General features: G+C 38.9%; 1 protein-coding gene across 2 annotated transcripts in view; it reads left to right on the plus strand.

The window, feature by feature from the left end:
• TRIO (trio Rho guanine nucleotide exchange factor) overlaps window positions 1-13,902 on the plus strand; it is a 244,848-nt gene that overhangs the window by 140,368 nt on the left and 90,578 nt on the right. For both annotated transcript variants that reach the window (XM_056483314.1, XM_056483315.1), the window contains exons 18-24: window positions 22-171; window positions 1,624-1,738; window positions 6,385-6,500; window positions 9,802-9,924; window positions 12,665-12,859; window positions 12,971-13,086; window positions 13,628-13,694. In XM_056483314.1, coding sequence (XP_056339289.1) covers window positions 22-171; window positions 1,624-1,738; window positions 6,385-6,500; window positions 9,802-9,924; window positions 12,665-12,859; window positions 12,971-13,086; window positions 13,628-13,694 — 882 coding nt within the window. The remainder of the gene's footprint in view (window positions 1-21; window positions 172-1,623; window positions 1,739-6,384; window positions 6,501-9,801; window positions 9,925-12,664; window positions 12,860-12,970; window positions 13,087-13,627; window positions 13,695-13,902) is intronic.

Here is a 13,902-nt window from a genome sequence, read left to right on the forward strand (position 1 = left end):
TGGGTCTCCTTTTTCTGAAAGGTGTGCAGTGTGCTGGAAAGCCTGGAGCAAGAATATAAGCGAGAGGAAGATTGGTGTGGGGGAGCAGACAAACTGGGTCCCAACTCTGAAACAGATCATGTTACTCCCATGATAAGCAAACACCTGGAGCAGAAGGAAGCCTTTTTAAAGGTAAGATTGGGGATTTTTTGTAGTCTCCTGTGTCTTGGGAGGCACGCAGGCAAACAGCTCTTACAGTGCTGATGTGGCTGAAAGCAACAGGGCCCCTTCCAAACTACAGGTATGTCCCCAACATTCCCCAAAGATGTGGGAAGTGGCGTGTTAACTGCTTCTGACAGTGATTAAGAGAATACTGCCGAGTGCATACAATTGTACCCAGTTTTATAAATACATTTCCTGTTGAACTTCAGTAGATGTCAGATCTCCCAGTGTGACTGAAAAGGAATTGGAAGTCACTGCTTTGAGCAACTGTCACTCTAAAGAATGCTTAAAGACTGTTGCTTTGGAACAGAAGTGAAAGTCATACAGTGCCATTGCTGCCTGTGCATCAGAGCAGCTCTCAGATGTACTGGGACTACAGAGGAATAGGGAAGGAGGAAATTGCTAGACAGGCATCTGGGAGTAGTTGGGTTTTGTCTAATAGTCTTCAGATAAATGAAAGGTTTTTTTTTTCCCAACTAATGGCCTTGTGAAGAAAATTATTGATTGTACTGAATTAAATGTGTAGCATGTGCTTGCAGAGCAGTGTAACCAGCTCTGTTATCCAAGGGATTTTCCAGCATAAATAAAACTTCTGTTAAAAAACCTTTGCGCTCTCATTACACAGATTACAACACTCAAAAACTTATTAACAGAACTCAAAGTATATAGTCTAATCCTTCTGCAGCTGGCATGTATTACTAATATTTGTTTTAAAATGGTGTGAAAAATGACTTAGTGTCTTTGTTACTGTATCACACCATTCTACCTTTATCTAACCTTTTAAAGTAGCCTTCCGTAATTTGCATGTTAAAAATGAGGCAGACAGCCCATTTGATGTATGTTAAGATGAGCATGACAGCTGAGCTGAGTGCTTGCAATATGGTGGCAAGGACTGAAAGCTCTCAAGGCCTTGCCATAATATTTTAAGAGCAGGTATTACTGTTTTAGCACTTTTGGTTTTATTTGAGCAGAGCATTCACTTTTTGTTTAAAGTACTAATGGATGTTTTGGAATATGCAGGTGGGTACATGAGCATGTGCACTGTTTAGACAGTAAGCAACTTCAGGTGACACGCAACACATACACTACACAAACTTCTCTGTGAGCTCTGAGTCATGCTGAAAGCCCAAGAGCAGGGAATTGCTTTTCAGGTTCTTCAGAAAATAGGAATAGCATTTTATTTGGGGTTGTTTATCTACTTTATTTTTTTCTCTGCCAGGTAAGGTGTATTCTGCTCTTTGGCAGAATATCTATTTTAATAGTTGGGTTGGCTTGGCTTACTTGTAGAAAAGATTTAAAATGCAATGCTTTCCAAAACTGAAGAGGGTGAGAAATGTACAAGAAGGAGGTCAGGAAGTCTTGATTCACTTCTGGAAGTGTGTTTGTGCATCTTCAAATCAAGTTGTACCTCTGACTCTCTAGGCCTGCACACTGGCTCGGAGGAATGCTGATGTCTTCCTGAAATACTTGCACAGGAACAGTGTCAACATGCCAGGGATGGTGACACACATCAAAGCACCTGAACAACAAGTGAAAAGTAAGGGGATTGTTACTCTCTTTCTTCTCACAAGATTGATCATCATCATCATGTGCTGTGATATGTGTGGTGATGGGGTAGTGAAGCCTGCCCAAGTGGAAAGTGTTCTGTCAGCCTTAACAGGAAACAAATTGCTTGCACACTTTGAAGGAGCTGACAGTTTCAAAGCCTCATACTCAAATAAAGTTGCTTGGAGTTCTTTTATCTGCTACTTACACCTAATCTTCTTTCTGTTTGAGACTCAAATGTGCTGGTTTTATGAGACAAATGAGGTAGTAAACTTCCACATGATAATGTTTGGTCTGAAGCCAAATGGGAGCTGATCAGTGTAAGCTTATCCAGTGGGTTGGTGTCACACATTGTACATGTTCCTCCCTGGGAGTGTCAGAGTGATATGAGATTATTGCTTGTATGATGCCCTTGAGCTCTTCAGATGGTTTGAACCAGTGTTGCAGAACTTCATGAAGTATGGCATCATTAATGATGTTTAAACTGGATGTGTAGACAGGAAGTAGCTGAGGTGAAGCTGGAAAGAGCTACTACATGAGACTTGGCTTTTGCTAAGATTAGTAATACACAGTACAGCTTTAAGGTGTAATAAGCACTCTAGGGAATGGAGAGAAAGGGACCTGTAGGGCTCTGGGGGACAAAAGTGCAAAAATTAATAGGGTATGCATGACTGATGGGTGTGGTAGCAGATCACAGAGATGCAGAAGTACATATTGCATTTTAATAATTTAATTGCCAGTCATTCTGCTCTATGCATTTTGAAACTGTGACTGAACACTCTGGCTGTGCTACAGTCTCAAAACCAGAGAAGTCTTATATCTAATTAAGTGCTGTTTGCACCTACCCAAAGGGAAGTTATGCATATGATGCAACCAGACTCAAGAGGAACATGGCAGTAAGTCCAGAGAAAAAGTTGCAGCAAGGAAAATTCTGAATGGGAGAAAGTGCTACAGCAAGATGGATTAGAGGAGGTAGCCTGGAGAGGCAGTAGGATCTGTACCCCTAAAAATTTTTAAAGCATAGGTGAACAAGCCCCTGAAAAACTTTGAGGTTAGTTCTGCTTTGAAGAGGGGATTGAAACAGATGGCCTCCAGAGGTCACTTCTGCTCTTATTTGCTTGATGCCTCTATTAGAAAAGGACATGTTCACTGCTTCACTTTAACTATAATGGGAAAACAGTTCATCTTAAATTTATTCAGGAAATTTACTCAAATCAAAGTCTGACCGTAGTCAAGTTGAAGATCCTTCTGTATTGAATGTTTTATGTTGGAAAGAAATAGGATATCTACCATATTTCACTCTTAAGGAAATAAATGGACTGTGGCAGTTGAAACTTTGAGTGTTTAGACCTGTGACAAAGTGTTGTTTTTCCTCTCTCCCCAACATTTATAGAATGTAGAAAACAAAATTTCTACACAAATGCCAATAGTATCAATAACTGAAACTGGCATTTGTCACTTAGCTCTTCTTTCAGTAAGAGACAAAGAAAGCAGAGCAGAGGCAAGAGGGTGATTGTAGCTATCACACTTACTGAGTATTAGACAATTTTTTTTTTTAAATTCAGTTTTGATTGTATAGGAACATTCATTCTGAGAAAGGTAAATGTGCTCATATGAGAAAAGAATAGAATGATCTCTACTAATGTACTTAAGAATAATAATTACATATCATAACCGTAGTGCTATGCATGTTCTGTGTACATTTAAAATTCTGGATGAGTGATACGTGTTTAAAAAGCAACGAAAAACAGCAGAAATCCCCAAGTAGAAAAAAAATAAGCTGTTGCTCTAATACTTCCCCCCCCCCCCCCCCCAGTAAACCATGTAATATATTCTTCTGAGAATTAAACATGAGTTGAGATAGAACTAGTAGGGATTCCTTTCTGTTAGGTCTCAGTGGTACGGTGGTACGGCTGACCAAATGGTATAAAAGTTCACTCTGTTCTTCAGGTTCTCCTTTCACCTCTTTTCTGAATGAAGAAAAAAAAGATTGTTTACTTTATTTTAGTGAGAGAGAGGTTACATATATTCTAACAGAGCATTGCAGCTCAGAGGTGTGCTTGAAACTGGCAGACTGAAATCAGTGTATAGTTTATAAATTAATGCCTTAAAAACTTGAGTAATCCTTCCGTTTCTGTAGAACTGCTGAATATTTTTCAAAAACCTCATTCAGTGGTGTACTTGATCCTTACTCTCAGATGCAGATTAAGTTATCTGGAAAAGTCATGTCTTTATGTGATGTCTTATTCTAGGCAAAGTTTAGCTAAGCACATGCTTCATGGGGAGCAGGAATTACAGTGATACTGAACTCCGAGAGGTGCCCTTATATCCCTGCATATCTCCATAAATAATTTCTTTCATATGCAGTTAAGGGTACCCAAATATTGTCTCATTTAGGAAGGAATTGTGGCCTAAAACTGCTCTGACTGGTGGATTGCATTGGTGACAATTCCTGTAAGCTCAGAAATGAGAGCATCTTCATCTTTGTTTGGCTGCTAAGTCAATGTGCATCTGTGTTACCTGTCTCTGCTGTACAGGCTGCGACTGAGCACAGTTCAGGAACTTGTCTAATGGTGCTTATATTTTTAGATAGGTTGATAGAAGGGACCAGGATGCATAGAGACAACTGGGAGCTCTCTGAGCCTGGAGAAGAAGCTAAAAGTTTAGGGAACAATCCTAACAAATGTCAGAATCAAAGTAAATGACAACAACAGGGACTGTATTTCAGGTGGCTTGAGATACAGAGATGCTTTTCCAAACTTAGTATTAAATATTGATTTTCTATAGCTTCCTAAAGAGTAGTTTATAGAATGTTTTTTCTCCTCTTTGACAGTCCAAGAAATTAATGGCACTAACACTAACAGTGCCCAGCCAAATATCTCTCACTGCCTTGCCATCTGTATCATGTCCTGACAGAACAAATGCTGTTCCAATTTGCTCAATTCACCTCGCTTGCTCTTTGTCAGAACTGCTTTGTTTGCGTCACTATCAAGATGTCTCTTTTTGTATGGTGTGTCCAGTTGGGTGTGTTGCATTGTATAATGATGATTGTGTCCCACCCACTCCACCTCCCTGCTTCCTGAAATCTGGCATAGACTCTGAGCAAGTGTTTTGGAGGTGACATAAGGCAGAAATGAAACTGAGAAAGCAGGGGAGGCTTACAGCAGATCAGCTCATAGCTTGGCCAAGGGATGGATCAGCTGAGGCATATTTGAGGGGAGCCTGACCAGCAAAAAATAAAACCTTGGCCATAGTGACCACATTCCAACCAAAAGCAAATTCTGGGTGATCTCAGCACCCTGTGGCAAGTGGGAATATGGTGCTTGTAAGCAGGAGGATGTTGGCAGTGATGCAGACGGGTTTCATAATCCTCAGAGAGGCTGTGACAAGTGCTTGTGTTTGGTCCCAGATCTCTGGTGAGGTAGACAAAGATGCATTTCCCCTCAGGCTTCTTGTTATTTGAACTTCTCTGTTAAACTGTTTCTTTGAGTTGTTAGCTTTTGCAATGTAAAATATAGTGGACCTGCACACTGGGAGAGCAGAATGCAGAGACCTTAAGATTCCTAGCGCCTGATAGCCTCCACTCGTAATTACAGATTATGGAAAATAGCCAGCTCTGGGTAGAGGCAGGAAAACAATTAAAGTGTTGGTGTAAAGAATAAGCCTTTTTTGTGGCCTTTTCTGCTTCTGCTGACCCCCTTTTGGCTCTGTGCAATTCCAACAGAATCACCTGGTGGAGACCTAGAGTGTCCCTCTGGGTTTGGAGTAGCTACCAAGTCAAGTAGGGCTGCTGCTCTGGAAGCAGCAGTGGGTAAAGTGAGCTTCACAGGAAACTGCTAGAATTTCTTTGTTTGATGGAAAAACCATAAGCATTAAAGAAACAGAGTTCAGATCAGGTCTTGTGCATATTGTAAGCACAAGGTCTTTGCTAGGAAGAATTTAAAAGGTTGGAAATGTGGTATTTGAATGTGAGTTTTCTGATACTCAGGAATAACAAACTGTGAAGTTTAATTATTTCATTACCTGGAATTTCTGTCAGGGTTCAGTGAATATTCATATTTAACAAGTAAGCTTGCTCAACTATATATTGGGGTTTTTTTTCAATAGAGAATAACAAAATTAGTAATTGCCTATTTTTATTACTTGGATTTCTGTACATGTAATATCTGCTTATGCTGCATTTGATCTTGTGGTGACCTGAGTTTGTAAATTTGTTCATCTGTATTAAATCATTAAAATACTTTATAGGAGACTGATATATTAAAAATTCCCTTTTTTTACTTTAAGTAATATAATATGTTAAGCATGTTGTGATTATTTGTGCATGCTAATTCTGTCTGAGGAAACCTCATCAAATGCCATCTTTATCAGCGTACATTTTCAATCCTGCTATAAGCAGTGGCAGTCATGTATCAAATATTTGAGAGGAAAAACGATGCCAGTAGTGAATTAATTGCATCTCTAGTTTCTTCAACCAGCACTTCTGTAAGTAATGAAAAAGACACTTTGTGTTTCATTAATATCAGGAAAAAAGCAAAGACTAAGAAAAGAGTAAGTGTATAGTAAATTCTACAATTCACTCATTTTAGTGTGATATTTTAAATTTGGTTGTCATAAGCTCTGTTTTAATTTCTTCAGATATCTTGAATGAGCTCTTCCAGAGGGAGAACCGTGTGCTGCATTATTGGACCATGCGTAAAAGACGTCTTGATCAATGCCAACAGTACGTGGTGTTTGAAAGAAGTGCCAAACAGGTGAGGGTTTCGTATGAAAATCCTCTTTGGTGTGATCAAGGTTTGACATACACAGTCTTCTCGTAGTAACAAATTTGTCATTGCCTACAATATTTCAAATGTCTAAAACATCACAAGGATAAAAGTAGCAAATTCAATTATTTGCCTTCCCTTTAATACAGAACAGCTAAATTCGGTGAGGCAATGTGTCTGTAACTGTTGTAACTTAAAGGTGATGTTTAGCTTCTGTCAGCTTCATCTGGTACTGGCAAATCTAATTTCTGCAAGCTTGTGTTTGACAAATTGTTATGCTTGTTAACTTTTACACACACACCTAATTTGTCTGGGGAAATTATAGGCAGCAGCGTTTTTCTCAGATGTTGGAGGAAAAATATCTAATTAAGTTGATTGGCAGTTCTAGAAATCTGACAAGTTGGATAACTCATTAAACAATAATAACTGAATTACTTTGGTTTTTCAGTTCTTTGTGTAGTTGGTTTCATGGTTTCCTGCGTGATAGATCCACCTCTTGGTATTTTGTTGAGTTTATCAGTCTGGAAAGAACTATTAAGTAACTACCACACACACACACAAAAAAATCTCCTTCACTAATCAAAACACATGATTTAAAAATAAGTTGGGGGTTAAAGCAGAAGTGGTAAGTAGATTGATCTGTGATGGATTTTGTTTTGGGGTTTTTTTGACACTGGTTATCAGACAAAGATAGGAAACTTTATCTGTTCCTGTTCTGCTAAAAAAGGATAGAATGCCCATAGTGTAAAACGTAGCCAGATCCTCTTAAAAGAGCTCAAAAATCTAATTTTTTATTTCTTTTTGACAGCTAATTTAGACAAAAGTTTAAATACTATTGGTCTGGTTTGCTCTCTTTTAAGAATTCTCAAGTCTGCCTTTCATCCTATCACAAAGAAATTAATGCTAGATGTATCTTGGAGTGAATTTGAAGTCTGTTACTTCTTTAAAATACCACCACCATCCCTTCCCTGCCCCCCCTTCCCTCGCCTCCCCACCTCACTTTTGAATAACCTTAATTTAAACCTATGACAAGCACATGATCTACTTGTTTTTGTACAGAGATTACTAACTAACAGTCAAACACTGGAGATAAAGATCTGTCAGCATTTTCATTGTAAATCCCATTTTTCAGCAATCACCAGTTCAGTCATCAAAAACCAAAGCGAACCAAACCATATATGGGACTTCACAGTGATTAGCCAAAAATATGGAAATGTTGCTCTCTTCATTTAGATGTCTTTTTGGAATTTGGAAGAACCTGTTCTTTGTGCTTTCAGAACTTGATGCTCTTGTGATGGAAAAGATACCATAGTAGTTTGCAAGCACAGTGGTAGATTCTCAGATTCTTTCGAGTTAAGGGCTTACCTGATCCCTTAACTGATGTCTCCAATTCTTGTAGTGATACCTCAGGTGAAATGAAAGCTGATCTAAACTGTAGGAATTAAGATAAAGTCGAACTTTCTGTCATGCTGTGTCTCTAGAGAGCTGCCAGCAAGTTATGAAAAGACAACATTTCATTCTCATGGCAGGGGGATTGGAACTACATGATCTTCAAGTTCTCTTCCAACCCAAACCACTCTGTGATTTGGGGAGGGGAAGCTTTTTGTTCATCCTTCATTCCAGCGTTGTGTAATAATGCCGCTAAAAAAAGGAAGAGGGTAAAAAGTTAAAAGTGAATATTAAGTGTTGTTGGTTATATCAGTGGTAGCCATGCTGTGCCTGTCCATATCAGTCTTCACTTGCAAAGATTGGTATTAGAATGACAGTACATGTCATAGAGGTGGTTGGTTGAGATGTTGCTTTTTTGACAGAAGTCCAGGAGTTGTCAGCTTGTTTCCATCAGCAGCTTTTAAAAGTATAGGCCCATCTCATCAGGCTTGCACCTGCAGTAGTATTTGACTAAGAAAATGGCATCCTGGCATTCACATTTGGTGTTGAATTTTGAAGGCTTTCTACTCACTTCAGGTTTTGAACCAAGAAGGAAAAGCATTTGAAGTGGAAGTAAGGGAATTAGCATTTATCATTGCAGCTTTGATGCGCTTAAATCATTGGTGGAATTAGAATACAGACAGTGCCTTTTCTGATTCAGTGTAAGGTTATTAGTGTGAAACATACATATCTACTGTCCACCAAGAGCAATCCTTTCCTGTTCCTGCTCGTATGGATGGATAATGCTCATAATTTCAGTTTATCCTTTTAAGGGAAGAGTGAGAACCCACTAGCAATCTACTACTTTTTCTCTTGGGGTATTAAATATTTTGTGTATTTACTGAAGATACAGAGGATACACATGTGTTTAGTAGTAAGAGGGTTCTAAGCAAGCTGTATAAAACTCTTTGAACATCTGCTATTGGCTTTGTCAGAAACGAGAAGTTTCTAAGCTCCCGTCCCTCTGCCTGCTGCTGTAGGAAGCCTGTATTGAGAGCTGCAGAACAGTTGTCAATTAGATTTTTACTGTTATGCAGCAGTTGGAGACGACTCTTGCTTTTTCCAGGAGCCAGGGATTCCTCATGACCACTGAGTTATGCTTAAAAGGGCAGCAGGTAATGTAGGTAAAGCATAGATAATTGCATATATCATCATTTTTCATAATAGTGAGCAAATGAAGTGTCAGGATGTGGAAGGGAAACAATCTTAGTTTGCAGTTCTTTGTGGTTTTTTTCTACTTATACATACATGAATTTGTTTAATGGAGACATCTCACTATTCCTTCTCTGCTGCAGGTTTAATTTTTAGGAACACAGACCACACTTGGTGAGGCTGAAATGCATGTCAGCAAAAGAGTGAAGTGGTAGTTAAATCTTACGTGCTTGTAAAGTTTTGCCTACATGTTTGGTGGTCTTATGTACATTTTTACAAGTTGAAACATGTATATTTCTGAGTATAGCTGTCCCATGTGACACCAAAGAAGAGATTTTTTTTTTTTTTTCCTCAGCTAGGGGGGATACTAGCAAAACTGTAAACATAATTAACTAGAACCTTTCAATAGTGGACTGCTGTAGTCCTGCAGTAGTGGACTTCCCTGAAGTGTTTGGATTCATATGTCATTTTTAATTCTCTAAGCATTGCTTAACAGACTAAGTGCATTATTTCAGAGCTGTGAATTATTTCAGAGCTATGAACTATTTGATATTGTAGGGGTATTAGATGATTGCCAAAAGTGACATAGAGTAAAATTCACCTCTGGTCAAATTGTGTGTTTGTTTGATGTGCTTTGATTACAGATTGTGTTTATTGGAAAAAAATATGTTGCCTTTCTCTTACTTTCCTTTATTATTGCTTTATTTAGGCTCTGGAATGGATTCATGACAATGGAGAGTTTTATTTATCCACACATACTTCCACTGGTTCCAGTATCCAGCACACTCAAGAGTTGTTAAAAGAACATGAAGAATTTCAGATCACAGCAAAGGTAAAATAAATTTTTAAAATTATCACAAAATTACAAAATGCATAGAGTTGGAAGGAACCTCTGGAGATCAGTTAGTCAAATCGCCCTGCCAAGGCAGAGTCTCCAAGAGCAGATTGCACGGGAATGTATCCAGGCGGAGTTTGAATGTCTTTGCAGAGGGAGACTCCATGGCATCCCTGGGCAGCCTGTCCATGCTCTGCCACCCTCAGTGCAAAGATGATCTTGGTTAGTTGAGATGGAACTTCTTGTGTTTTAGTTCATAGCTGTTAGTCCTTGTCCTGTCACTGGGCATCACTGAACAGTCTGGCACCATCCTCCTGTCAGTCACCTTTGAGATATTTTATATTTTGATGAGATCCCCTCTCACTCTTCTCCAGACTGAACAGGCCCAGCTCCCACAGTCTCTCCTCATTAGAGAGATGCTCCAGACCACAAACTATCTTTGTGTTGATCTGCTGGACCCTCTCTGTTAGATCCTTGTCTTTTCTGAACTGTGAAAACAAGAATTGAACACAATACTCCAGATGTGGCCTCAGTAGGGTCAAGTTGATGGTCAGGGTCACCTCCCTCCACCTGCTGGCCACACTCTTCCTGATGCACCCCAGGATACTGTTGGCCCTCCTGGCCAAAAGGGCACTACAGGCTCATGCTCATCCACCCAGACTCCCATCTCCTTCTCCACAGAGCCTAGTAGATCTGCACCCAACCCATGCTGGTCCTTGGAGTTATTCCCCCCAGGTTGCAGGAGCTTGTATTTACCCTTGTTGAACTTCATTACATTTCTCTGCTCAACTCTCCAGCCTATCAAGGTCCCACTGAGGTAGCACAGCCAGTCCCCCCCACCAGTTTCACATCATCAACAAACTTGCTAAGGGTGAATTCTATTCCTTCATCCAGGTTGTCAATAAACAAGTTGACTACAAGTTGGCTTATGTAAGATTTTAAACAAAATAAAATAACTGGATTCCTCCTGCCCATCAAAAAATCCTTGCAGTGGCTTTCTGTCTGTATTTCTGCTGACAATAGAATAAACCAGAAGATAAACACCAGACATTCATTGCTACTGGAGCTCCATGAGCCCTATGTGCTGTTGATTTCTCATGACAAAATTGTAGTGAGGTAGCTGAAAAATGTTTTCAATACCTAAAAACCTTTCAGGGCCTTTGATTTCCACTTTTATATCTCCGTGATTGTGGATTACTGAATGTTCATTTAGGATATAAAATTGAACAAGCTGTATTATGATTCAGCTTATTAGTTAGAAGATAGTAGAAATATTAAAGCTTTATTTGTTAGGTAAGTCATTTTATTAAAGTGTTCTGTGCTTCTGCTGTAGAATTGTATTGAGTCAGGCAGCAGAATGTAATTCTGCATCTCTGGAGGCCTTTACAGAGATGCAGATGTCACTCCTGAGGCTTACTAGTTTTCACATGTGAAATACAGACAACCATTGCATGACTGAAGGACCTGAGTTTTTAGCTTTGTCTGCCTCTGTTTTGTTTTGCCACCTGTTCAAACTGTCACCTGTTTCTCTCTCTGGCTCTCCAAACTTCATAGAGAAATAATAGAGCCCAGAAAAGTAAGCTCATGTTCTTTTGTCTGAAGCATCACCTCAGAAGAGACTTTGAGATGGAGATGGTCAGGGGACGTGGGGGAAGGGAGAAAAGAAAATCCAGAAAGAACAGAGATCACTTTTGGTGTTCAAACCTGGATTTTCTTCTGTCTGATCTTTCCTCCAGACTTTGATTTGCTGGATTTCTTCCAATATGCAGAGCAGCACTGCTACTCCTTATTTCCTTTGTCAGTCTGCAGATGATATTGGTGCCCTTTTAGAAAGGATGTTTTTTGTATCACTCCCGTGGCATTTTGCTACCTCTTGGGAGGAGGATATGTTAGCCCTTGCTAATTCCATACTGAAAAGAAATGCTTGGATGAGGCACCATTAGGGAACAAAAAGAATTAAGAGGACAAACGTGATTTTTTCAATAATGTAAGAGTTAAGGTTTTATTGACTATTTTGCTTAACTCCCTGCTAGTAAGGGCCCTGACAGTACATTTCACTCATGAGAGAGAGGTGGATGTATAAACTCATCCATTGTGGATGGTTTATGATTTACATGAAAGAAAGTGCATAATCTTAGGCAGCTTGTCATTTGGAAAAAGCACTTACAGATTTGGTGGTAACTACTTATTTCTGTTAGTTTCTCTTAAACAACTCTGTGCCAACAGAGCATAATATAGAAAAGATTTAAAGAATTTAGTCTTAACCCATTAAAGAATAAAACATATAACAAGACTTACTTCCATCTTAGCACTTCTGTGCTGTCTAAAGGACGTAGATTCTTGAGGCTGTGGGCCAGGTCCAATACCAGTGCTTCAGTGGTAATGAACACAGTACCCTCTTTGACATCAAAATGCCTTTATATTGATGCAAGAGTACCTATGCTGAAAGGCTTGCCTAGCAGAATTTAATCTCTGGGTTAGATATGAAGCATATTTTTCAAAGAAAAATAAACAATGTGCTTCTAGTCATGTAACAATAAAGCTCAAGGAAACCTACATTAATCTTGTGCTATTTTTATTAAGTAAAAGATATATGTTTAAAGGAGTTCTGGGCAGAGAGGAGAGGAAGGTAGCTTCTTCAATTCCTTCTCTAATTGCATTTAGTAGCAGTAAGCAAAATGACCCCCTGCATGACAGGTAGAGCTTGTAACTGTTCGATATTTTCCTGTTTTCATAGCAAACCAAAGAGAGGGTGAAGTTGTTGATACAGCTGGCTGATGGCTTTTGTGAAAAAGGGCATGCTCATGCAACAGAGATTAAAAAATGTGTCACAGCAGTGGATAAGAGGTACAGAGACTTTTCCCTGCGCATGGAGAAATACAGGACCTCTTTAGAGAAAGCTCTGGGTATTTCCTCTGATTCCAATAAATCGGTAAGAGAAATCTGAGTGTGATGGCAGGCAAACAAGCTTTACTTGCATTTGATTTAGCTACCTTTTTCTCCTGTCTCCTTCCTTAATGAATTCTTTCTTTCTTTAATAAAGAGCAAAAGCTTGCAGCTGGATATAATCCCAGCCAGTGTCCCTGGGTCAGAGGTGAAACTGCGCGATGCTGCTCATGAGCTTAACGAAGAAAAACGAAAGTCTGCCCGCAGGAAAGAGTAATACATTTATTTATTTTTAATCAATGAGAATGCATAAATCAATCCTGATAATGAAACAACTGTCATGGCTTGTCTGGCAGCTTAGAAATCATATAAATGGAAAAAATAGAGTGATAGTATCTCTTACTACCATTTATTCACATGCTTGTTCTCACAGATAATTCTAGCATGACAGAATCTTAAACTTTCAAAACTGTTAGACTTCTTTTAACATGCTTTTTTCCTTTTTAGAAATAATGGGAAATAAATTTTTAAGGGGAGGAAGCAAGACCAAAGTTAAATGACTATAGCAATGAAAAATGTTAGAGAAAAAATTCCATCTCCTTCCCCATTTATTTTTGTCCTAGTTAGTAATGGAGGGATGTTACCTCTTAGGTTTCCTTCCTCTGTTGTCTCTCTTCACATTTCAGTTCTCAGATTTTTTCTTGCTGCAGTGGAAAAGCAAAAGCTGATGAGGAGAAAGATGTATTCTGGTTATTACACATTCATAGTGATCTAACAGACTGAGATTTGATTATTCTTTCTGTTGTCACCTAAGGTTCATTATGGCTGAGCTAATTCAGACAGAAAAGGCTTACGTAAGAGACCTCCGGGAATGCATGGATGTGAGTTTTCTTTTATTCACTAATCTTTGAAGGCAGGATTCAGTCTGTTGCTTTCTGTTTTTTTCTGCTTTTAACAGCTGAGCATGATTGATTTGGAATCATAGGATCAAATTAAGTAATTTTAGTGCTGTTAAGAAGAAACTTAGAATTACATCTGATAACAACCATTTCAGAATTCACCCTATATGTTTTGCTTTTGTTAGTACTG

The sequence above is a fragment of the Oenanthe melanoleuca genome, chromosome 2, assembly GCF_029582105.1.
Source record: "Oenanthe melanoleuca isolate GR-GAL-2019-014 chromosome 2, OMel1.0, whole genome shotgun sequence".
In the NCBI taxonomy this organism is placed as follows: Eukaryota; Metazoa; Chordata; class Aves; order Passeriformes; family Muscicapidae; genus Oenanthe; species Oenanthe melanoleuca.